The sequence below is a fragment of the Melospiza melodia genome, chromosome 8, assembly GCF_035770615.1.
Source record: "Melospiza melodia melodia isolate bMelMel2 chromosome 8, bMelMel2.pri, whole genome shotgun sequence".
Lineage (NCBI taxonomy): Eukaryota > Metazoa > Chordata > Aves > Passeriformes > Passerellidae > Melospiza > Melospiza melodia.
The window spans coordinates 3700848-3727500 of NC_086201.1; the positions used below are offsets into that span (position 1 = coordinate 3700848).

The 26653-nt window shown below is 38.7% G+C and overlaps 1 protein-coding gene across 15 annotated transcripts in view; it reads left to right on the top strand.

The window, feature by feature from the left end:
* GTDC1 (glycosyltransferase like domain containing 1) overlaps positions 1 to 26653 on the top strand; it is a 180236-nt gene that overhangs the window by 84477 nt on the left and 69106 nt on the right. For all 15 annotated transcript variants that reach the window (XR_010028526.1, XM_063161562.1, XM_063161570.1 and 12 more), the window contains one exon: positions 3064 to 3237. Coding sequence is in view for 14 of the 15 variants with exons in the window: in XM_063161562.1 (XP_063017632.1) it covers positions 3064 to 3237 (174 nt within the window). In the remaining variant the exon portion in view is untranslated. The remainder of the gene's footprint in view (positions 1 to 3063; positions 3238 to 26653) is intronic.

Here is a 26653-nt window from a genome sequence, read left to right on the forward strand (position 1 = left end):
TCTTCCCTGTTAAGGCAGTGAGGGAGGCCCTGGCACAGGTTGCCCAGAGAAACTGTGGCTGGCCCTGGATCCCTGGCAGTGTCCAAGGCCAGATTGGATGAGGCTTGGAGCAACCTGGGATAGAGGAAGATACACCATGTCAGGGGGTGGCACTGGTTGAGCTTTTAGAGCTTCCAACCCAGGTTATTCTGTGGTTCTATAAATGATGACCCTGTACCAAACTGAGGGACCAGCAGAGTTCTTAGGAGAGCTTGATAAAATCAGTGTGGCTGAACCACTTTGCTCTAAAAATCATCTTAATTTATTGTATAAAGTCCACCAATGCTGCCGTGGTGTACCCATTGTTGGTGGGATTTCTGACCTGTGCCTTGGCTGAAAGTGGTGCTTTGTTTCGTGGATGCTTCACAAAGCTGCAGCTACTCAGCTCGTACTTGGCCATAGCTTTTACTGCATCCAGCTGAAATTATGGAGAGGGTTTTAGGGAAATAAACAGAAATTAAAATGTACTGCAGCACTTTTCCTCTGAAGAGAGGGCAGTAAACATACCAGATAAATCCTTATATTTCTTTCATCTAGTATTCAGAAATTGTGCAGTGCTAAAATACCCAGACGTTTTAAAGGCTGTGGTCCTTTATTGTTGCTAAAAACAAATGTATTTCTCGAATCTGAGTTAATGAAAGAAGTTAATAACAGCACCACTGAAAAGCTTTGTGGTTAGGCACTGTGCAGACCTAAGTGAAATGGCAAAACTCACTTGTTTTCAGCTGAAATAAATTCATTTCCATGATCTTTCTCACCTCTCTTGGTGGAAGAATTATAAAGAATAGGGCTTGAGCATTTTAAGGTGCAAGTTAAGCGTTTGCATCTTTATAATCTAAGGCAGTTATGTTGAAATTTCTCAATTAATGATCTGTGTATGCTCTGGCCATTCTGCAGCTGCCTCTGCCACAGTGTTTGCAACATGTTTCACTTACTGAGCTGTAAAGATGGGAAAGTGGAGTGAAAAATCTTTTGAAAACAGTAGCAGCCATTTTCAGATGTTCTAACAAAAGGAAGTGTTTTCTGGCACTAGGAAAAGAGTATTTTTTTGTATATATATTTTGCTTTATTGTGGTAATTAATTTTTCATGCATCTGTTGTAAACTGACAAATGTTTATCCTTAAAATATTAATTTTAAATATCTTTTCTGATTAGATAAATAAAGATGATTTTGTAGATCATAGAATGGTTTGGGTTGGAAGGGACTCTCATGCCCACCTTATTCCACCCCCTGCCATGGGCAGGGACACCTTCCACCATCCCAGGTTTCTCCAAGCCCATCCAGCCTGGCTTTGGACACTTCCAGGGATGGGGGAAAAGATGCTCCATTCTGTCTTCTTCAGCCTCCATTATCTTCTACATGTAGTTACATAACATTTATCTCCCATTTCTGTTCTGCTGAAACCTCAATTTAACAGAAAATTGGAGCCGTGTCCTCTGTATTATTCTTCACACTTCAGTGGTCATCTGCAAAGAGATGCCATCTTTTCATCTTCCAAATATGTTAGAAATGGGGAAAATGTACCTTTCCACTTTTACACAGAGTGTAAAAAATTAAGAGCACTTTGAACCTTCAGGTTGGTGCTTTGGATCAGTAAAAAAAATCAGAATTCAGATGTTTCTAAGGAGTTAATCTTTCTAATTTGCCCCTGGTTTGCAGAGCCTGCAGGAAGGAGCTAGGGCAGATAGGAGTTCATGCATGAGAGAGGGTGAGATGATGTTGTTGGAGCCTTTGCTGTGTGTCAGAGAGCAGCAAAGAAATGTGTCAGGTCCCTGCCTCGTGTCATCTGTAAATCAGTGCAGAAAAGATGACTTCTGTTCAAAACCAGGGCTTCCAACGGGTTAAAAACCATAGGTGGGCAAGAGGGTAAGATGCCATAAAGCATTTCAGCTCCTGCAGCCAGCTTGAAAAGGATTATTTCTCTCTAATGTTGGAGTTTCTTTGCTTTTCCTGCTGACTCCTGCTGCTTTGGTGAGCAGTGTCAGTTCTCTTTCTTGACCAGACAGCAGAAAGATGCAGAGAGGATGAATGACAGCCTCTCACCTCAAATATACTTTTCACCAGCCCTGTGACTTATGAACACATGTCCTCAATGTATCTTCTGACCTGTAGGTCTGTATTACAATATATAACATATTGAGAAAACCAACTGGCCATAAAGCATTTCTTACCTCAGTGAGTGCTGTGTGTGTTGGTGTAGCTCAGGTTGTGGCTGCCCTGCCAGGATAAACTTCCAGGTCCTTCAGGTTTTTTATAGCTGCTTATTTTCTCCAGACTGACTCTAAGAGTGGAGAAATAATACCTGCATTATCATTGAACTCCATCTTAAAATTATCGATCTGATTGATTTTAAAGCGCAGCAGTAGAAATAAAACATTAAATTTATATGCCAATTCTTTTCAAACTTTTTTTTTTAGGGGGGGTGGATATTGTATGCTTTTTATTTTTATATATAGAGGATATACTCTTAATCAGGATTACATTTGCAAAGGTAAAATAACAATCCATTTCCTTAGTGTCCTGCTGCCTGACACACATGGTTAGTTGAAGGTAGGTTAACCAAAGGTAAGTTGTCCTTCAATAAAAAATATTTCTGAGGAATTTTCATTTTCTTCCAACTTAAATTCTACAAAAATCTACAATTCTACAAAAGATTACAGTGGGCCTTATCTATTTATAATGCTTCTGAGAGATGATGATAGTAATACTGTACTCTTACCATTTTATTTAACAAAACTCCACAGCTAGAATAGATGTGCTCCTTTAGATTAATAGTAGTAATTTATTATTAGTTAAAAAAGGTTAAACATGTTTTTAAAGGGTGAATAGAGAGAAATTAAGACATTTCTGATTAAGGTACTTGTGATACTCCTAATTCACGTGAAAAGGCTGATTTTAATTAGCATCCAATTGCACCTTTTGCTTGTTTATGAGAACGTGTATCCTATTTCCTTTGCCTGTAGAATAATCCTGTTCCTTTTGTGCCAGCAATATCTTCATTAATCTTCACCACTTTTTACAGTTTGGTCGCTGATGTTGTGGTGTTCAACTCTGCTTTTAATATGGAATCCTTTCTTAAATCCATTGGAAAATTTATGAAGCTGATTCCTGACCACAGACCTAAGGATTTGGAAAAAATAATCAGACCGAAGTGCCAAGTTCTTTATTTTCCAGTCAGGTTTCCTGATGTGAGCAGGTCAGTACATTTTCCACGTCATAAATTGCCTCCAGCCTGTCAAAACTCTGTATTTATGGTGACGTTCTAACTAATCAGCTAAAGCATCGTTAATGAATGAGTTTGATAATATGCAAAACCCCCTAATTGATAAATGTATTTCAATAATCAGAGGCTATTGAGGCAGCCAAGCCTGTCCTCAGTGCCTGTCGTGCAAACTTGCACTGTTCAGGATGAGTGATTTCCCACTTGTTTCAGTGATTTCCCACTTGTTTCAGCCTTCCAGGAGTTCCAGCTCCTTGGTGATGAGTTTTGGGGTTTTTTTTGTTAGGGTTGGGATTAAATGTGTGAGATAGTATTTTTTGTTTGGATTTATATGTTTTTTAGGTTTTATTTATATTACATTGTTCTAAACTGTGAGTTTTATAGTATTTTATTTTAATAAATTAAAAATGGAATTGTATGTTTTTTCTTTGTAAGATTCTTTATGGACAAATTGTTTAATTAAGAAGCGACACTTAAATTATTTTTATTTTTAACTTAGTAATTAACGACTGGTGGATCTTAAAATTAAATTATATAATATTACTTACCTTTATGAAGAAGAAGGTGAAGAAGGAATTAGTTTTTGTTTTAAAACTTATTTTGTTTTTATTATATATATATTTAAAATATATCATATAATATATCATATAATATCTATATCATATAATATCTGTATCATATTACTAATATAATGTAATATAATATAATGTAATGTAATATGATATGATATATAATAAAATATGATATGATATAATATGATATGATATAATATGATATAATATATTATTATAATATATTATTATAATGTTATATATATTAATATTATAATATTAGCATTATATTATTGGAAGGGACTGTATTAATATAATTAATATAATAATTATAATATTAATATATTATTATAGTAATATATTTTAAAACTTTAAATTCTGAGTTTTTTACTATGTGATGCTACACATTTTTATTTAAATTGCACACTTATATTTTTAGTTTTATTATTTAATTTTGGAAGTTTTCTTCACAGTTTTAGGTTAAATGTAGTGTTTTCCTGGGGACCAGTGTTTTTTAGTACAGAAAGTCTAAAATCCTCAGTAACCAGGGTTCCAACACCTCGGCTCTGTGCATATTTGTGCAGGGGAAGAACAGTGAAAGAGATAAGCCTGCAGCCAGGGAGCTGCTTTATCCCCTGCTCTTCTTTGAGCGTGTTTGCAGTGGGCAGCAGCGTTCCCGTGGCAGGGAGCAGCCCTGCAGATGTTGGCATTTGCTGCAGCAGGAGCTGCTCCTCGCTCCTCCCCGGTTACTCTGAAGGACGATTTTTATTGCCCTCCTTCAGAGCCCGCCTTGAAATTAGCACTGGGTTATGTGGCTCCAAGGGAACATTCACAGGATCCTTCTCACTTTTGATTAAACCTGGCACAATTGTTTTTCCTGTTATAAGGGACTCTCCTCCCACTGAACAGGAACTTTGCTTCAGTGGGACCAGCACTAAATAGAGTGTGATTCTGCAATTTGATTATGCTCTTAAACCCCACACCATGCTGGGTAGGTTTTTTTTGCTGAAATAAGGATGGGAAGCACTGCAATGACTTTGCAAGAGCCCGCCTTTTGATCTGATAATAAGTTCTGGCCACACTTGAGATCTTTGTCCCTGACCAGCCTGTACTTAGAGTTATTTCAAAGGCTAAATATACATGTGTGGTGGTTTGAGGTAGAGAAATTTTTAGTGCAGGAGCTGAGGTCGTGCACTTGCTGATATACTCAAACTGCAAGTTTGATTTTCAGCGTCTTGGAAAACTTTGTATTCTAAAATACTGATGCAAATCAGTGTCTAAAGTTAAATCTTTAAACATCTGTTTCTGACAAGTGGGTTAAACTGCTCCAGTGTTTCTTAGGGACTTGGCTGCCTGGATGGCAGCATAGTTCAGTACCTGTATATTTTTGAGGATCTACTATTCCCTCTTAGAGTCCAGAGCTTTTGAGCGCAGGGAATGCTGTGGGTGCTCAGCATATTTGATGTGGAGCCAGTTCCAGAGGCTCTGCGGGTTTTGGCATACCTTAGGAATCATGTGGCCCAGACCTAGTTTTGGAGATGAAGTTATGATAACCCTGTCTCGTGTATTACATCAGCTCTTCTGGACTTGTCAGCCCTGGCAGATGGGGTCAGACAGGATCTGACAAATTGGGCTGAAGTCATCATGCACACAGCGCTCGTTTGTCCAGAGCAGGAGGTGATTAGGTGGGTAAAACCATGAGCCTGCTACCCAAACTGGTACAGCAGGAAGATCTCACACCTCACTGTGGGCTCCTTTAGAGTCCTGCTCTCGTGTTAAATCCCATCTCACTAGGCAGGACACCTTTCCCTTTTTATTGTGGTCACTGCACTTGGGATTATATCAGAAATCTCTTTTCAACAGTGATGATTCAAGATTAAGATGTACATAAACAACTATGTGACAGTAAAACTTTCAGAGCAGACTGATTAGAAACAAAAATTATTGTCAACTCTATACTATATATTTTATTCAACAGCTAATTTAGATATAAGATCTGCGGTGTTTATAGTCCAATATCAAGACAACAGGAAAAAATCTGAAGAAAAGGCTGCTTCTGCCTGACTCTGAAGTTCTTTGGGTTTTGACCTTCAGCTGCAGCCAAAATTTGCTTTTTCTTTACGTATTTTACATATAGTTGAATGCACCTGTGGCAATTCAAAGATGTTTTTTAAATTTGGATTGTATGAGTATAGTGACTGAATGGAGATTGAGGAGAAAAAGGTTAAGAAAAATTGTGGCCAAGCTAAAATTTATAAAGCAAGCTCTTAGCCCAGAGTGTTTTTCAAGTTATTTTCAAATGGTAATTTGCTTTATCCAAACCAAACTCATACAGTGTAAGTAAGTGATTATTTGCATGACTGACAATCATTTCAGTGCCTGCAGTCTTTTTAAAATGCATAATTTTGCTGAGATGTTGGGAAAATATTTAAAAATTCTGAAGGCAAAATAACCAGGGTGGGTTTTTTATTTTTTTATTTTGACCTCTTTAATTTTGCGTGTGAATGTCTCAGTGTGTGTTCTTGTCTGAAACGTAATCTACCTTTGGACTGGGGAGAGAGAGGTGATCTGAGAAATCATCCTCACTTGTGTGATGGGGAGCTTTTTAAGATTATTTTAGATTAATATTGCAGTTGTAGGGCAAAATAAAATACATCTGAGCCTTGATCAAAACCAGTGTAATGAAGGATCGTGTCACAGGAGTTAATCCTGTGAAATATCTACCTTTTAATGTAATTACTGTAGGTGATGGCCACAAACAGCACAAGCAGCATAGTAAATGATCACTTAAGAGGGGAGGTATAATGATGAAAGATATCCTAGGAAACACTTGTGGATACTCCGAGAGGCACCACTGTAATTTGTAGTGTGTATTTAAATATTTCAAATGGGCCTCTAATGGGCTTTTCTACTTCTGAGGGGAAGTTGTTGATGCTTTTTTATCAAGAATCTTTTTTTTTAAATAAATGTTTGTCATTAGGACTCATGTTGATGCTCCCAGAGCAAACGCAGCAGACTGTGGTCCTTATCTGACAATGAGAAAAGATGAAAGGATTTGAGGATTTGACAGAATAAGATATTTACTGACCTAATCCTCCTGTTTTCTGGTTCTGACAATGACTGGCTTCCATATTCTATCCTGTTGTGCCAAGGTTGCTCTGTGTATACCCACCCCATATGATTTCTGCCTTGAATTCTGCTCTTTGTCCATTCTGGTGAAGGATATGATGTGGGAATAAATATCAGAGTATTTCTAAGCTTCAAGACAAAAACCCCTCTGAGTTCAGGCTGTCCCTGCACAGTGCATTGGTATTGCAAGGGATGGAGAGCAGTGGCTGAGTATCAGACTGGGGGTTTATGACACAGAGCTAAATACATTGTAATTCACACTTACCTGGCCATTGACTTCATTTTAGTATCTTTTCTATTGTAACATAAATAAAATCCCATTTTTTTTTCCCACTATATGATCAATAGAGTCTATTTTGATATAATCTTTTTCCACTTTTGCACTGTAAAATGATGGTCGGGGAAGAAATTCCCTTTTGACTGATGCTGTCTTTGGTATTTCTCTACATGCCAGCAGAGCCCTCTGGAAACTTCTGCAAGGTCTTTGATGGTATTTGGATATCCACTGGACTACTATCCTGGTCTAGGGGAAGAAGTCTCTACCTGTGGCAGAACTAGATGATCTTTAAGCCCCCATCCAGCACAAACCATTCCACGATTCTGTGATTTTATAGGAATTCTCTCATCCCATTTGTGCCCACATTGTCTGTCAGTGGTAGTTTGCAAAGCAGGGTCAGATTAGGTTCTCCTTGGAATTCATTCCAATGAAAATTTCAATTTAGATTTTGGTTATTATTACTATTCCTCTGATTGTAGTATATCTTTATTGTTACCACACTGTGGTAGGAAAGGAAGATGTTTTTATAAGCAAGAATGAAGTAAGGTTCGTGAGAGCTCAAAATTCACATTGGACTGAGGTGGAATAATATAAAAGAAACATGAGAGTATGAGGATTACAGCAGAAAATAAAAGCTGCTTTTTTTAAAGTGGAACTTGTTAGTGAGTATCTTGTACTATTTGCATTGCTCATTTTGAAGAAGAATTAAAGATTTTAGACTTGTTTCTTCATTTGCTTCTATAACTTTGTACAGTTAACAGGACATTCTCAACCATTTGGGCTTACATTTTTTTAGTTATAGTGTGAGAGAGGCAGAATTTGCCAATTCAGAGAGTATTTTAGGGCCAGTCAAGGGAGTTCCTGAGTAAAGCAGAAGTTTTTAAAAGACACTTGCGGTATCTCTTGTGCTGAAACGTGTGTGGAGGAGCCTGTTTTGGGAAAGTAAAAGAAATTAAATAAATTAATTACATCACTTGGATCAGGTTTGCAGGGCTGAACTTAACTGGGAAAATGCAGATGTCAATGAGCAAGGAGAGACTTGAATTCATAGGAGCCCAGAGCTATGCATGGGCACTTGGGACGTGTCTGTGTTGCAGGGAAAGCTGCTCAGCAGTGGTACCCATGTGAGCTGTAGTGAGCTGTCTTGCGTGTGGGAAGCCACAGATAGCTTAGGAGAGCAGTTTTTGGCTAATTAACCTTCCAGTGAAATAGTTTGTATTAGCTTGGGTGGAGTGCTAATGACAGTGACTCTGGTGCTGGGGGTACCTCCTGCCTTTGGTGGTGGCTCGGGCATCTCCATGGTGCTCTGTGCCCTCTCCAATGGCACAGCCTCGCTGCCACCATGGTTTATGGGTCATTAGCATAATTAGAAAGTGCCAATAGACTGCTCCTACCTTGGGGCTTGCTGCTGAAGAGCTGGGGGATGGAAATTGCTCCCCAGAATCTCTTTCCTCCTCACCTGCCGCAGGCGGGGTTTGAGGATGGGTGTTGGCACACTGAGTTACACAGTGAGCATGAGGGATGCTACCAGGATCTAGGACACAGCCCTTGTTGGGAGGAATATGTAGTGTGGGCTCAAAAGGGGGAAAAAAATGGAATTTTTCCATTGTGGAGCTGTTGGCAGTGGAGTGGTTCCTCTTGCCCCTCTGGGATTAGTGCTAGCTCAGGTAGCCGCACCTGCAGTGAGGGTTTAGGTGGTTCAGTGAAGGACACCTTCATTTCCAGTGTTTTCTCACATGGTGCTTCCTCCACACACTCACCTGTGCTGTTCTGGGTGATGCAGGAATTTCCATTCTCCCTCTGGATCATGGAAGAGCTGTTACCCCAGCCTTGTCTTCCAGGCAGAACATGCCAGTTTTATCCCCAAAATATTTATCCCCAGGCCACTCCAGCAGCATCAGAATGAGAGTGCTCTCCTAGAGAAGGGCCTGGCTGAAGAGTCTGCTGGGATGTATTCATTCTGCAAAACTTGCTAAAAAGTAATTTCTTTTTTATCTATTCAGGGACAAAAATAGTTTTACTGACTCTCTTTTATCTGTCGTATAGGTATTCCTCTAAATGCTATCATAATAACCATTTAGGCTCACAATAGCTCACAAGGATACTTAAGCAGAATTCTCTGTGCAACCCACTTTTTTATTATGTTGGGTACTGCTCATGTTGCATACAACACATTCCCATAAAATTTGCTTTTTGTATTTACAGAGAAATTTCTCTGGAGAGTTAAGGTCTTGTAAAACATTCTTGTTCTACAGCGTGAACGAATTATCATACTCTGGGGAGTTAAAAGTGAAGTGTACTGAAGAAAAGAATTTTTTCATTAAAATGCAGTTTATATTGATAAAACAGATTACTAGCATTTGATGAAATGTGAAACTTGGATCTACCCATATCGCTAAATCTCCAGTAGGTTTATTTTGGCAAGAAGAATAGTATGTAATGTATATCAGGACCAATCGTTATACAGTACCTGTTAGTTTTGTATTAGATTAAATTGTCTTTCACTAAAGTACTTGGAAAAAGCCCTACTATATCTGTATCTTGAAGTAGCAGAATGTGGTAACCAAGAATATTAGAAAATAAAAGCTGTCGTGTTATCAGTTTTGGCACAGTCATTTATCAATCAGTATTTTAAACATTGACAAGTGGTAATTTAATAGGGAATGACCCTGTTGGCAGGAAGTTCTAATGACAGATGATGCAAACTCATTTATCACTATGGGGCTGTGCTGGCTTCTTACCTTTCTCAGTATCACAGCTCATATTTTCCAAGTCTGGGATGTGAGAAGCCACAAAGGGCAAAACCTGTGGCACTGAGCCTATAACCACTCCCATCTAATCTGATTAACCCCTTAGCTGCAAATTTCTCTGAAGCAGAGCTGGTGAGAGCTGCAAGTTCTCATACTGATTTAAATACCATTTGCTTTTTAAGGAGGATTTTCCACAATACTTTCCCATAGGCAGTTTTTCAGAAGTATTCAAGTTGTGTCACTTTGAATACACAGTTGAGACGTGCTGGTGCTTGGCTTTCAAAAAACAAACCACATCCTAATAATTAATAGCACATTTCATTAGCAGGCATTAAAAATATTGCATGCAGTGCCCTATACAATGGGCAGCTATTATTATTATTATTATCATTACTACTCGAGGAGGAAATGGATGCATTCAGAGGTTTAATTGATTCGTGCATATTCATGTGGGAAGTCAGTGGTAGAGTCACGACTGGACTGGATTATTATGCACTTCCATGCATAATAATTTCTCTGCAACTTGGGAAGAGAATAGCCTACCTTGCTGTAATAAATGTGGGCATTTGGAGTTGAAGGATGTCATGGGAGAAGGGTTGAAAATGGCACCTTCATCAGCAACTGGTGTGGATGGTGCTCCTCAGTCTTCTGGGATTCCATCTGGAAAACACTCATGCAGCTGTACTTACTCTGAATTAAAAAAAAAAATAATTTTACTCTAGTTTCCACACTAGTAGAAGTTTTAATCGATTCAGTATAAATATATGTTACCTTTTTTAAAGCATCATAAACACAAATCCTTGTGGGGGCTTTCTTCACCTTCCTACCTCAATTCTCTCTCTGTGTCTTTTCTTCTCCTTTCACAACAGTCTTTCTCCTGAATGCTGGGGTTGAGTTAAACATCATTCCCATTCAGGATGATTGAGACATTAAATATTTTCAGTGTTCGCATCAAATTGTTGTCATAACAATCAGTGAAGTTTAAATTTAATTGGTTAAAATTGTCACAGCAGACTTAAAATAAAGCTGTGGGTTTGTTTGTGGTTTTTTTTTTCTTCTTTTATCCAAAGTGGAAAAAAGCTGTTGCTTAATGTTAGAATCCTGCAAAGTACTCAGTACCCTCATTTTACCTGCAGTCAGGGGGAACTGAGGGCTTTTGGTGGGAATACAATGTTAACAGGGGTAGAAAAAGGAAAAAGGTGGCACAAAACTAATTCTGGATATTGAGTGGTCTGGCTGTGTCCAGGTCCCTTTCAATCCATAGGAACTTAAATCATTTGCATGTGTGAAAGATGGTTTTTATACACAAGGCTGTCCCTGCTGCATTTTGCATTTCAAAATACTGCCCTTCAACGTTTGAACAATTTCATATTTTTTTATTATGAAATTAATGAATATTGCATGGAAGTGAAGGTGGATTTTTTTTTTTTCCTTTAAAAGGATTTCATGCTTACAGGATTGTAACAGAGAGGGAGGCAGTCATGTTGGGCATCTTATTTTCTTAGTTGCTGCATGAGGCAATGACAGAACCTTACTGTTTAAATATGCTGGGTACTTGAAATATAGTATAAAAGAAAACAGGTATTGTGCTAAAAATTTTGCAGAAAATGTAAAGAATAAGAAGGGACATGTGAGTTTTTAAAGATTCTTCACTAAGAATATAAAATATCAGAAATCAGTTTTGAAAGGATGAAAGAACCTCTGTTCCCAGTTGTAGGGGAGTGACAGTACCTTTAGAAAAAGCCACATTTCATCTCAAATGCAGGGTTAATTTGGGGAGAAAAAAGCTAAACCAACCAAAACCCAAACAAACAGCACCTTCTAAAAGTGTGGTGGAATAGATTGCCTTGCAAATTGTGTATTAAATGTGAGACTGAAACTTTATGTGTGTTGGATCTGCTTCAAGCACTGTTGTGTGCAAGATTGCAGACACCCCATTCCCGTTACAGTCAGAGGTACCGTCAGATGGAAGTGTCAGTGGGGAAGATATGAAGATGTTCTATAGAAATTATAGAGAATAAGAGAACAAAATTGCAGGATGGAATCCATAAAATCACATATTGGAGAGGAAACTTGGAGCATAGCTCTCCAGTCCTATGGAGATGACCTTTATGTAATGTGTAAGAACAACTTAATGCAGATGTTTAATTTATACCAAACCAAATGGGATGAAGTTAAATGATTTTTAATTTTGCCAAATCACAGATAATTTCTTTGTTGCTCAAGGAGTGTTTTAATCTAGTTAGTTTTTTTTTTTTTTTTTTTTTTTTTTTTTTTTTTTTTTTTTTTTGGATTTTTTTTTTTTGCATTTGCAAATACTTAATATTTTATATTTTGGACATTCCCCCTGCTCAGTTGTGACTCCCAGATGAAATAATCCTCCTCTTCTTCCCTTTAAATAATTCAGATAGCATACATTTAAAAATATGAAAATCGCAACGTAAATGTGCCAGAAGTGCTTTTAAGGTAGGAGGCTGTTCTGCTTTACTATGGAAAAGATGCATCTCTAAATGGTAATGAGGCTTCATCAGTCCTGGGCTTACAAACACCAAGTCATAGGGATGCTTTGTGGAAGGACTGGGAGATCCAAGTCCAGGACTGTTTTCCCAGCCTCTTATCTTAGAATGATTTGGATTGGAAGGAGCCTGAAAGACCATCTTGGTCTACTCCTGCCATGGGCAAGGACACATTCCATTATCCCAGGTTGTTCAAGCCCTGTCCAACTTGGCCTTGGACACCTCCAGGGATCCAGGGGCAGCCACAGCTGCTCTGTGCCAGGGCCTCACCTCCTCACAGGGAACAATTCCTTCCCAATATCCCACCTATCCCTGCCCTCTGGCAGTGGGAAGCCATTCTCCCTGTCCTATCACTCCATGCCCTTCTCCAAAGTCCCTCTTCAGCTGTCTTGGAGCCTCTTTAAGCACTTTAAGAGGGCTCTGAATTCTCCCTGGAGCCATCCCTTCCCAAGGCTGAACACTCCCAGCTTTTTCAGTCTGTCCATAACATAGCAGAGGGGCTCCATCCCTTGAGGCATCTTCGTGGCTTCCTTTAGACTTGTGCCAACAGCTCCAGGTTTACCTCAAGTGTGCAGGAAAAAAAATTTCTTGGGATTAGATTATCTTCTTTAGTAGTGGGACATTTTTTGTTGAGAAATACTTACCTGCTGCAGAGTGGCTTTGGTACAAAACAAGGTCCCATTGTGTTCAGTTCATTATTTTTAAACAAAGTTACAGGCAGTAACAACAGCCAGGAAGAAGGAATTAAGTATTAAGTTGAATTATCCAATCTGTAATAAATTTTAGAGTGGATTCCTCATAAAATGGTGCCATTTTCCTTTAAATTGACTCCTAAGCAGTGCTCAGATCAGACTTGCAGAAAGCTGGACTTTGTCCATCTGTGACCTGCTGTCTGTATTTCTTTCCCCCACACAACAGTGGGCTCATCATCAGACCACATCCTCTCTATTTTCATTGCTACCCAACCAGCCATGGGAGTAATGATTCCATAGAATCATGAAAAGCCTTGGGCTGGAAGAGACTTTAGATCATCTGTTAGTGGTGTGTGATGTCTCACCACCAGAACCCTCATCTTTCCACTTGTGCTTCCTTATCAGCTCTTTTTGTCTGGAACCACAGGTCTCTTACTGCTGGTTCTGCAGCAGTTGAAGAGCCTCAGATTTAATTTTTCCAGGATGGATTTGGTTTTAGGTGTGTTCGCCTCTTCATGGCAGAATACTCATCATGAATGTTCTGCAACAGGATTATATCTTCAGTTCTGTGACTGACACTCAAAAAACCCCCAAGCTATTCGCAGCCATGTTCTCCTTTGAACTCTTAAACATTTTCCATCTGCAGCTGATGGTTCTCACAGGTGTTTAATAGAGAAACAGGCAGATCTTCCTTCCCTTGGTCACTTTGATGTGCTAAAATTGGACCAGTGTTTGTGACTGTGCAGGTATTGCCACAAATGTGCTGACATTTAGTGCAGCTAAGTAGCTGCACTGTACCTTATATATATATATATTTTTTTTTTTAGTGTATTTGAATCTCATACACCATAGAAAAGATATTTTAAATGTACAGATTGATTTGTCTGTGTAAAGCACTGAAAAAAAAAATAAATGTATGTTGTTCTGGTCACCCATGCTCAAGAAAGATTAATTTAAACTGTGAAACAGGTGTAGAGAATTGCTGCTAGGATGATTAGGGAATCTGTATTATGAGAGCAGATTAAAAGAGTATGGTTCACTTGTCCTAGCAAAATAAAGGTTGAGAAGGGGATATATGTTAATCTTTATAAATACAGTCAGAGGATAAATGCCATGAAAGAGGAGGAATTATTTAAGTTTCAGGATAATCCTTACAACATCCACTAGGTATAAATTGGTCATTATTAAATGACTGAGACTGGAACTGAAAAAATGGGTGTGGAGGTTGGTTGCTTGGTTTGATTTTTATTTTCCAAAGACACATTTAGTTGTGAAATGACTGCTAAAACACTATTGAAATGCAAGTTTGATAAATTCATAGAATAATTGGTTAAACAATATAGGAGTAGTGCCAGGCAGCTGCAGATGTTTGTTGTGATGGTATACCCAAAATGAAGGTGAAAAAAGGTGGATGATGAGCTGGTCACTTGGTGACTTGAGACCTGAACTGGTCCATGAAGGAGATCCTGAGTTCTCAGTATCTGTACAAGACACAGCAGCCCAGCCTGTTCTGTGTTCTTGTGTTCTGCACAGTGTTGGTTGTGTAAATCATTAATCATGTGTTTCATAAACGAGCAGTGTCCTGCAAGGTTCATCCAGCTGGTCTGTCCAGCCTCTGACTGTGTTCAGGATGGGCTGAATTTTTATTGGTTGGATTCATAATGACCCTTGTGGGAAGGGAAAAGAAGGGAGGGAGTGTTTTTGTCTGACTGTACTGGGTTCATCTGGACATTTTAGTGCTTTTGAAGAAAACCACATCGTGGCCAGTGCTTTTTGTCCCTCCTCTCCTCTGCAACAAGGGAGTTTTTGAGGCATAACTCTGAGGATCATAAAATCCTGGAATGGTTTGGGTTGACAGAGGCCTTAAAGACTATCTGGTTCCAAACTCCTGCCATGGGCAGGAACATCTTCCACTAGACCAGGTTGGTCCAAGCCTCATCCAGCCTGGTCTGGAACTCTTCATGGGATGGGATGGGATGGGATGTCAACAAATTCATGGATGATGTTGTTGTTTTGGAAGCCTGGGCATCCCTCAGAAGACAAGTAGAAGTGGTGCCAAAGGGTTGACAACCACAGGGATTTGGGAAAGCATTGGGTGAGATGTGTCTCAGTAAAAACCATTGTCAGGCAAAATGTTTGAGTCTTTGTGGCTCTCTAAGCATCCTTCTCTGTTTTGCCTCAGTTTACTTTTGCTCACTGAAGCATTTGGATAAAATTATTCCATTGAGCTCATTGCAGTCAGAATGAGTTATTTTAACTTTCTTATTTGATGAGTCTGTAGGGCTCTTTCACTTTGATTCTTGTGTAGAGCAGTTTTAATACTAAAACTGCCTCAATCTGTGCTAGGAGCAAATGGAGGACAGAAAGAAGAGCTTTTTATGCAGTAATTCCTTTCAGTGACTGAAATTTATCTGTCCTTCCTCAATCTTCATCGCACGTCTCTTGGATTCAGAGTTCACTTGTGTTATCTGCCATCTGAGTTTGAATTATCCATCTTGAGTGATGTGACTATATATGGAAAAGAGAGGATTGCACCCTTTTTGTGTGCCTAAACTTGCTGTCTTTTTGTTGCCAATAAGTGGAGGAATCAGCTGACAGGGTTCCTGGTAAAAGAGTTGCGATGAAAAATTAAAAAAAATATTTAGAAATATTAAAAGGTTAAAAATTTTTTTTTTTTTGTTTTTTGTTTTCTACTGAGACCTTGTGTGGGATCCACAAAGTTGCCTGATATCAGGACATATTTCTGACAGTAAACCATTGTATCTCTGGTTCTGAAGCAGCTGAGCTCTTTTCAGCGGTACCCAGTGCTGGACTTGCCAGCACATCTACGCATTGGCGACTTATTATTCCACGAGCATCACTTCATTTGGGCTGGCAATAAGTCCTGCTCACTCATTGTGCTGCAGAGGAATGTTTAAAGCTGCGATGTGCATTGGAGTCTGTTTGTTTGCAGCAGCTGATTTGCCTAAGCTTTGATGCGCAGTCACTTTCTGACATTTGTGTATTTCAGCAGTGAACAATGTAAACTCATTTTCCGAGCACTTTGATTACTTGCGCATAGCAGTGCCCATGGCATGTGACAGAGAAGAGCACTCTATCCACTAATCAGATAGATATGCTTCAAGCGTATTTACACAAAATAATGAAAACAGCTGTTAGATACCTTTAAACTTGAGTGTGTTTTGTTATTAATCTACTAGCCCGTACACATGACACTATAATTCTTCGCTCACTCAAGTTGCCTTTAATGACACAGTAATAAAACGGAGAGGGATGAAAGTAATGGAATTGTAGAATGTAATGCCTCAATTGTTCTACAGTGTCTTCCTTTTTGCCAAAATAAACCACAATTAGGTCCATATGGTGTTTTGAAGTTTTCAAGCAATGACCCTAATAAAAAGTAATGAATTTCTGACAAAAGAAAGCATGGTGCTCTTTTAAGCAGATATCTTTGCTATTGATCTAGTTATGATTGCAGACTGATATGCTAATAGAAGAAGAAAGGTTCAACGTGCCTGGTACAAGCACTTTCATTTGTGGTTTATTTTATTCTTATGAAATTCAGATTGAAAAGGTAGGAACATGTTGTAATCCATCAGTTATGACTCCCTTTTAAAAGACCTACTATAAAGAAAACAAATGGATTTTCCTTGAGGAAAAAATGGAGAGCATTTGTTAACTTGGAATTCCTAAAGTGAATGCTAACTAGGAGGATGCCTCACAAAGATGAAGATGCTTTGTTTGGATATGTGAAATTTGACTTGAACACTTCAATGTCTTCAGAGGTCTAAGCTCTGGCATTTACTTTTCTCTCTTTTAACATTTTTGAATTGGCATGATACTCCTGTTCATGTAGAAAATCAAAGTATCCACAAAGCAGTTGTTGGGGAAGTGGAGATACTCAAACGCAATGACTGGGGAGGATGTGCAGCTCATCCTCCTGCATAGCTGTGGGCAACAATAAACAAGTTTGGTGTGTCAGCATTATTCCAGTGCAGTAATGGGAATGCTTGAAGTTGAGGTAATGAAGTTGTAATAAAGAGAGATGGAAGGTTTTGGAAGCAGATACGAGGAGAAGGAGAAAATAAGTGGCTGATTTGATGGACCTTCTCTGCTAGAGGTTGTTGAATGAGTGTTCATCCCACATACACACAGTCCTGAGTTCCTCAGTTGAAAACCATCTGCTTGATAATGTCTGTTATTGGCATTATTTCTCTCCAAGAAGAGTAGCTTAGGCCTGTAGTCTTGCAATGTGAAACTACTCAGAGCATCCTTCCAAGCCAATCTGCCTTGTCTGGCATTGATCACCACTAGGAACTCTCTTGGAGTGGCTCCTCTGTGGTAAATTAGGAGTCCAGTTATTTAATGGGCTGATTTCTCTGTTTCATATTCTCTGTCTATTGAGCTGCCTTTCAGATTCCCCACTCCAGTCCTGACTGAACCTTTGGAAATGACATGAATTTTGGCCTCAACAACCATTTTTTGTTCATGTTTTGCCACCTTCTACATTGGTAATTTCTCCATCTCTTTATGTATCACATAGGTGTGGGTGGTTACTTTGTTAATTTTAATAGGAAAGAATCTTGTTCATAGGTAAGACTTGTTCTCCTCAAGGTATCTTACTTTTATAAGCAGGGTGAGTTCATAAAATCACAGAAGGGTTTGGGTTGAAAGGCGCTTAAAAGATCAGCTCATTTCATCCACCTACCATGGGCAGGGACACCTGCCACTGCACCAGGTTGCTCAATTGCTCTTTATTCCACCACTTTTCTTCCTGAAAATGCTCTGGTTTAATTTCTTACATTCTTATTCTGGCTTCCTCGAGATGTGAATGATTAATTTCATTTATTGCAGTTATGTTTAGTAGCATTTGTCTGGTGCTTAGGAGCTTGCCTTCTGGAGGAGTATGTGTCCTGCAGGAGAAATAATCCCACTTCAGATTGTAAAATCTGGATTATTTATGTTACCTTGAATTCTAGTAATAGGAACACAAAACTGAAAATCTTCACCTACCTTCCTGTAATTAAAATATTTTTGAATTATATTTTTTCTTGCCTCAATTTTTTATGTTACAAACTTTAAAGAAATGGTCTTGTGCTGTGAAATAGATTTTAGATAGGCTTTAAGTTATATTTTAAAAAATCATAGAGTTTGGTTAGCCTAGGAAATGTTTAAAATGTGCCAGTTTCCATAGACAGTTGTATATATGAGAATTGTTGGACTTTTAAGTTCCACTCAGCAGGTTCTCCAGTGAAGCTGGATAGAAGCAATTAAACTTCTCCCCCTATATAATAAATAATAATAAACATGTGGAAATATTCTTAATATTAGAAAAGGCTCAGAAAAGAGTGTGAGCTTTCAAATGCTTAACTTAAGCATTTGATGATTAAATGCTGAAGTCCTTTATTCATTAAAATATAAGGAGCTACTTCTGCAGGGTTGTGCTCCCATTAGAAATCTAACTGCCATCAGGTGACTTTAGAATTTCTGGCTTATTTTTTATTCAATTCAGTTGAAATTATTTGAGATTCTGAGGTATTGTAAAGGTCTTGGAATACCTGCAAAGTCTTCTATAAACTTTGGAAATGTAAAGTTTTTGCTGTCTGTAGTGTCCCAAGTTTTGTCCATTAGTCTGGAACAGGAATCACTCTAACCCTGTTGATTGAGTTTTTATTTACTGGGTAAAAGCACGCAAAATATTCTCTGTCCTGTATTATTTGTACTTTCACTTGCATTATGATAATACAGGTACATCCTGGTACTTTCCAACACGTGAAAATAATGCAGCCAGTGTATTAGAAACATTTATTAACAAAAAGATAATAACCCAAGGTTTCTGATCTTTAATATAAGTGTGCCTGAGCACTTATGGACAGTTCTGTGGGTGACTGGCTGCAGTCATGCAGATTTTGTCAGTCTGCCTGTGCGTTTGCAAGACCAACTCCTTAATGAACAGTCATTATTATTGTACAGCTCTTAGCAGTAGGCCAAAATATTGTATTATAGATCTCATGTAAAATTTTCAGTCCTTCATGCAAATCCCAAATGTTTCCTACTTTTTGACTTGCTTATATATAATTTTCTTTTTTTAGAGGTGTACCATAACTTTTTTATTTAATTTCTTCTTGTATTTTTGATGCATTCAAGCTCCTGTAAGAACAATGTCCATTACTGTGTGATGATCAGAAATGGTGATTTTTAGCAGTAGATTGAGGGGACAAGTTTAAGGAAACGCTTCTTGTGCTGTGTTTTTGGAAACACAAGCTGGTTGTAGAGGTTACATTCAGGGACTAGTATGCCAGCATTTGGGTAAATTGGGATATAAACAAACATCTGTTGCAGGAATGTAGAAATGACATCATAAAGAATGTATGCAAAAACTTAATTGAAAAAGAATGATGCAGAATTGCAGCATGACTTAAAGTCTGAATTGATTTTTGCCTTCAGAGTGAAAGTGTGATTTCTGTGCAACATTCCAATACTATAAAGTATTTAAAATGTAATGTCCTATTAATGTCCCTAAAATGTAGACTCTGGGTCACCCAATAAGAATAGTAGTTACAGTAATACAGTATATGTAATATGCAATTATCTTGACAATAGTTTTATTTTTTCAACAATTTTGTCATAAAAGAGCAGTAAGATACAATGAATTTGATTCATTTTGTGTGTGTGAATCATTTAATAGGCCATTACATCTACTATATTAGACTCCATTCTCCTTTCAGAGCTTTTCATTATAAGCCTGTCTTTAATGGAAAGAAGTTTAACCTTCCCTCCCAGATAGATTGAACCCCATAACAGTGTAAACATTCTCATTATAAAATAAAATCCCCTTCCCCAAGGGCAGCACTATAATTATGTTGCAGAGTGTTGTACAAATGTTTCTCTTAAAAAATGTTGTCTCATTCTTGTCCTCAAGTTTTTATCATTTTCATTTATGAAGGGAATCAATAATGCTTTAAAATCATAATTTAATAAAATAAATGTGATCTGATTATTTTTTAATTTTTTGAAGTTATTTTAATCAAGTTTGAGAAGAAGTCATCAGTAAAATTGCTGTTGATTTATAAATAGGATAATTAGAGGCTTTCCTCCTAAGTACTGTTCACTGGCATTGTGGCTGTTTTTATTGCCTAGTCAAACCTCTTCATTCAATTTTAAAATTGCCTTTTGAATGAACTGTGCTATGAGCTTGCCAAATAGTGTCACCATTAATACCTTACCTCTTCTATTTCATTGTCCAGTCTGTAAATGCACAATAAATTGTTTGATAAGGAGGTCAATGAGGTTGTAGTAGTTTTTAAGTGAATTACGGCCGAACGTTTCAGATTATGTCACACTCTTATTGCAGCACTGGGTGTAAGAGGTGGTGATACACTGTGTGGGAGATCATTTGGTGGTGTTGCTCCAGGACTAGACACAAATCAAGGAGAGCAAGTTCTCTACTGCTCTCTGTGTAGAGAATAGATTTTAAAAACACACCTTATTAATCCAATTTAAAATTCTGTGTCCCTTAGTCCAATTAAGAAAGCTCTCAGCAGCAGGTGCACAACACAAGGATGGGTGAGGACAAAGATGTTTGCAGGCACGAGACTCTTTCACTGCTTTGGTTGTTGAAAAGCTGTTGTGGGATTCTTGGAGGTCCTAAAGCATCTCTAACCGGCATCCTGCATGTTTATATCTCATATCTAATCAGGAATTTGGTGGGAATTGGGTTTTTTGGGTAAATGAGGAGTGGCTGAGGGAGCTGCTGTAGGAAAGCAGGCTCAGGGGAGACTTCATCACTCTCTACAACTCCCCTTGACAGGAGGGTGAAGCCAGGCAGGGGTTGGGCTCTTCCCTCAGGTAATGAGTGACAGGATGAGAGGGAACACAATCAAGTTGCATCAGGAAAGGTTTAGGTTGGATATTAGGGAAAATTCTTCACCAAAAGGGCTGTCCAGCCCTGGCATGGGCTGCCCAGGGTAGTGGTGGAGTCCTCATCCTTGGAGGGATTTAAAAGCCTTGTGGAGACTTGGCATTGCTGGGGAAATGTTGGACTCAACGATCATAGAGAGCTTTTCCGACCTAGATGATTCAGTGATTCCACGATTCTGTAAGCGATCCTGGAGAATGCTGCGGGATTGGTGCCACCATTCCAGCAGTTCCCTGTGCAGATGCATCACCCTCAGCCAGCCCTGCAGTGCCTCAGGAGCTGCTCTGTGCCCAGGCTGGGGCTCCCGCCCCGGCGCGTCTCTCCCGCAGCGCGCGAGCGGCTCTGAAATAGAAGCGTAAAAGGCAAAAGTAAGAAACTTTGTGCTTGTTGAGTCTAAAAGAAAGTCTGTTTGTGTGTGTCTCTCCCTTTGTAACAGAAGGAATGTTTCTTATGTTTCTGTCTTCAGACAGTTGGCACACATTTCATCTCAGCAGCTGCTTTCTCTTAAAGTGCAGTAGAGTGTAGGACTGTAGTGACACTAGCATTAATACTTCACATTCTGCTATCATATGCTGTCACTGTGAAATATGGATCTAGGTTACATGTGTTTGCAGACTTTGTACTGCTGAATTATGAAAGCTGACTCCGTTGGAGGATTGTGTTGTATTCAGAGACTGTGAACTGAACAATAAATGAATGCAGGCAGAGACTTGCAGTCATAAGCAGTATCCTCCTTTTTGGCCTAATTGAGACAATAGCTTTAAAATGCAGAATTGCCAAATAAAACTTCGCTGTTGACTTTGGTAAATATATTTAGTAAGCATTTAAATATGTCTCTTCTGGGCACCTTTTAGTTGTTATCCTCAACCTTGTTTAAATATTATTTTTAAATCCTGGTCTTCTGAATGGGATGAATTACTGCAGATGAATAAAGTGGATTGCAAGAAGTACTACAGCTGCGTGCCAGAGGAAATTATTGGGAACAATTAGTTATTTTAGTTATTAAGACTTAGTGTGTACCCATAAATACAACTCTGCAATTCTTTTTATATGTCTGGATGGCTATATGAGGGGTGAGGAGCTGCACTTTATTTATTTCTAAATGTATAAAATTAATACAGATGTAAATATCAATTAAAATGTCAGGAATCATTGCAAATGGGAACATGGGGGTACTGGTCTGACCCTGCTGAAGTCACCTGAGGCTAGGCAGTAACTAAAGGGTGAGCAAAGCTGCTGGAAAGGAAAATATTGGAAATATTTTAAAGGAAATTTCAGCATAAGGAGATACCTGGGAATCTGCAGGCAGATCTAAATACAGGCCCATGTACATAATTACTGTGCTGGAAGTGTTAATCAGTGTTTTGGTTAAATTCAGATTTCTTTGATGCGTGAAGATCTGCCAGTAAATTATTTTATTTCTGAAAATCGGGTATCCATAATTTCAGTGATAATACCACTGATATGACTATACACTGACAATTAAACTTGGAGCTGATTTTCCTTGTACAACCACTGACGGTCAGGAATCAAACCGAGTTGCAGAAATCTGGTATTCAGTGTAACACTCTCAATTTATTTTCAGTTTTGTACCTTTGAATATCAGTGTGTACAGAAGGATGGAGTAAATAAACTATATATATATATATATATGTTTATGGGTAGCATTAGGGTATGTTGCTCATAAATGGTCTTTGAATCTCCTCTTGAGGAGCTCCCAGTGTCAAAACCCACAATGAGCACTGTCGCCATGAATGGTGTAATGCTCAGAATAATGTTAGAATGGCTTTGGAGGAAAAAAGTTTGATCTCACTGAACTTGCCCGTGTATTTTAGTGTTTTGCATGTGTGGGGTTTGTGTCATCTGCCCACGGAATGTGATGTGAAGTGGCTGCTGTCACAGCTCTTCCCGTGTTAGTTTTGATGGTTCTTTTGTATCTGATTCTTAAGTGGGAAGGTGGGGCTGTATCCTCTCTCAGCAGTGCTGTTCCTGTGCTTCCCATAACAACCTTTCTATTGTCCCCTCATCCCCTGACTTTTAAACTGCACCCAGGTTCATGTTGAGTTTAAATGTGCTCGCCAAGGATTGTCCCAGACTCGAAACCACGCGCTTCTCATTCTGTGTTCTACAGGGCATTGTTCAGCTGGCTGGAGAGAGGTGAAACATAACATAAACAATTGCGACAACAGAATTTAACCTCTTAATGAGACAGGCTGGAGGTGATATCTCAGTGCTCTCTCAGAGCCCCAGCTACGTGCATAATAAATCGTGAAGGTTTTTAGGTGCTCACTCATTTTTGGGGCAGCAGGCAGCTGTATCATCAGTCTTCTCTTCTTTGCCATAGCCATCGAGGGTTTTTTATTCTGCAGGAACTTTGCCGTGCAGAGGTTTATTTCTTAATATAGGGGAAGTAAATTTTCAATCATCTACATCTATTTTCCTGTCAATGTGAAGATAATGTTCTTAACCTGACAGATCTGTGGCTTTTTCTCGTTCAAAAGAATGAGGATAATATGTTGATGTTCTCATAAACAGGACTGTTTTGTAGTTCATTGCTTTTATTCATCTTTATAAAATATTCTTGTATTTGTCAAAATATTTCTGTGGCATGTGACAGAAGAAGCATCAGTAGAAACAGGATGAACAGCATAATTTTTCTAAAGTTTTTGGCGTCTATTTATAGAATATTTAGTAAATCTACTATTAAATGTATAGTAAACTCCCCTGGGGTGGATTATTGCACTGGTTAGAAGGCAGTGTTGATGTACTCCACCTCTAATTGGTATGGTCTTATAGTAAAATTGCACAGCTTTTAGAATAATAGTCATGGCAGCTTTTACCAGCAAAATAGAATTGTCACTTTTCTGTGGGATGATGGTGCAACAATTATGCCTCAGTTATGCCTATGAGGGGGAATGGCCTTAAGATGAAGGAGGCAGGTTTAGATTAGATCTTAGGAAGGAATTCTAAAGGTGGAAAGAGCTGAGCTTTAATGTCCCTTCCCACCCAGGCCATTCAATGATTCTAAGTTACATTATTTATCAGGACTTTTCAGCATGGAGCAGTACCTTTAGTTTAATACACTTAAGCTGTGTAATGCTGTGCATTTTATAGTATTACTTGGAGAAACCATAAAAGCACTGTGACATCTCTGGCATCTACCTCCTGGTCAGCTGTTCCTCTACCGGAGTTTGTGTGGTGACCTTTCTTTAGTCACCACCTTTACAACACAGCAGCAGTGGAGATGCTGCAGGTCACACAGAGTTCTTCTGGCTGAGGGAGGGGATAAATGAGGAACTGAGTGAAATTGGAGGCTCTGGGACTGTGGATGCTGATGGGGATGTGTCCTCAGAGCTGCCTACATACTGCCACTATTAATGGTAGCACGTGCTGCAAATACAGCATGAGGCAGCAGTGGAAAGCTGAGATGTAGGAAGTAAGAACTTGCCTTGTGACGGAACCTGTAGAGCTGTTTGAATGTTCCTGTAGAAAGAGGTGGTTGTGGGTTTTTCTACCTCTGAGATATTCTGGCAGATTTACACTGATGCTGTTGCTTTCTGAAGTTCCTGACCCCTCCCAGGGTGCTGGATTTCTGACTGGGAGGTGCTGGTCTTCATCAAGCCACGTAAATGTAAGATCCTCAGTGCCTTCAATAATCAGAAATACCCTCAGAGCTAATCTAGCATGCAGTTTTTCAGAGATTACTGTGTAATGCCCCAGAGACGTGATGAGCGAAGTTCTCAAGCCCCAGAGGAACTGAGCTAGGAAACCACATTTCTAAATAGCTTACAAGTATTTGTCATCAGCTGGTTTCCTACAAAGGATTGAGCACAAGTCCTTTCCACGTGTGTGCTCATGCATGCCTGTGTGTGCACACACTCTTGAGCTTGTAGGACCCCAGTGTCCTCAGTTTTATTTACTAACCATCAAGATTTTCACATATCAAGTGGGACTAATTTCTGGAGCAGTCTAAGCCAAAGACTGAATTTTTGAGACAGTCTTATAGTTTATTTTTTCCTTTTTCCTCCCTTCATTAGAGGCTCATGTTCATGGGAGAAACTCTTCAAATGTATGGGCTGTTGAGATAGTTCAAAAGAATTGAGCCATAGTGTCTGAGACAGTACCAAAGTTGATTATTTAGGCACGTTTATCAGCAAAGTAATTGAAAAGAAAGGAATCCCTCTGCTATTCCCTTAATTCCTCTCTTGCATCAATTCACAAGGCAGCAACAACTGCATTTTATGCTTTCCATAGGAACCCCAAATTTCTGTTAAAATCCCAACCACTCAGAGATATTTTCAACCCATGTTGGTGTTCCTACACGAGGACCCTGCTCAGGTCAGTCTCAGAAAGGCAGTTGTGTTCTCCAAACAAAGGTTTGTGTCATGGGCACTGCTGTGTCCAGCAGACACTTATTTTTTAAACTTTTTAAGATACTACCAGAAAATGGGGCACTTGTAATGCAGACCTAAAGCCCCTTTCCAGCACAACTGGGGTGAGTCCATTAAACACATGAAGGTGTTTTAACACTTTTAGCACTGTTGTGACATGGATTCCTTGATCCTGAAAAACAAGCATCTGATTCTGACTGAGACTCCGTTTTATGGATGAAGCCAAATTTCCAAGTAGATGCAACATTTATGAGTTGCCTTAGTTGGGTAGCAAACATGCCATAAATCTTGTAACCAAGCATGATCCAAGTATAATATTGGGCTTAATACAGAGATTTTTTTATTTTTCATACAGCTTAGAGATCTTTGCTTCCTCATGACTGAGATCTGTTCCCTGTTTGGTATTTGGGTGCAGAAGGCACAGAGATTGTTTCTGAGTGGTTTCTTTGGGCAGCCTTGGTTTGTGCACCAGATTTTCATCTGACCTAAAGATCTGCAGTTCCCTGTAAGCCAGTGGTAGCAATTTATACCATTTGAGAATCTGATTTATTCTTCCAGCCATGAAACACTATCCATAGACTGAAAAAATGGCAAATTCCTTCCTCAGTTTTTCCAATGCCATGTGTTGGTGTCATCAATATCATAGGAATAATCAAGGACAATTTTTTGCCCTCTGTAATTTGAAGTAAAAGCTGGTGAATGACAGGCATGCAGGATAGTTTCAGAAGTAATGTTGAAACTTAACTTTGGTGAATGGCAAGTAGGACAAATGTGCAGTTATTATCTAGTTAATTAAATGGTTCATAAGAGTCAAAGTGTTTTAAATACATCATAAAATACAGGAGGTCAGAAACTTAAGAAACCTAGTAATTTAAATCAGTATTGAATAATAGGTAAATGAGAGTCCTCTTTTAAGACACTCAGTCAAAAAATCCTCTTTACAGGAGGATTGTACCTCAAATGTGAGAGGAGACTTGAAAAAGAGCCTGCAGGAAAAAAAAATTATTTCTTTTTTCTTTTTTTTCACACAAGGTCTGTGATTTCTGTTGCCCTGTGATGCATAAATGAAACTTGGAGAAAAGTTTTTGTTTTATGATACTCATTTCTTTTTCATATTTTTACTGCTTTTTTTAATCTTGAAGACTATAAAATGTTTAGGCTGTTTGCA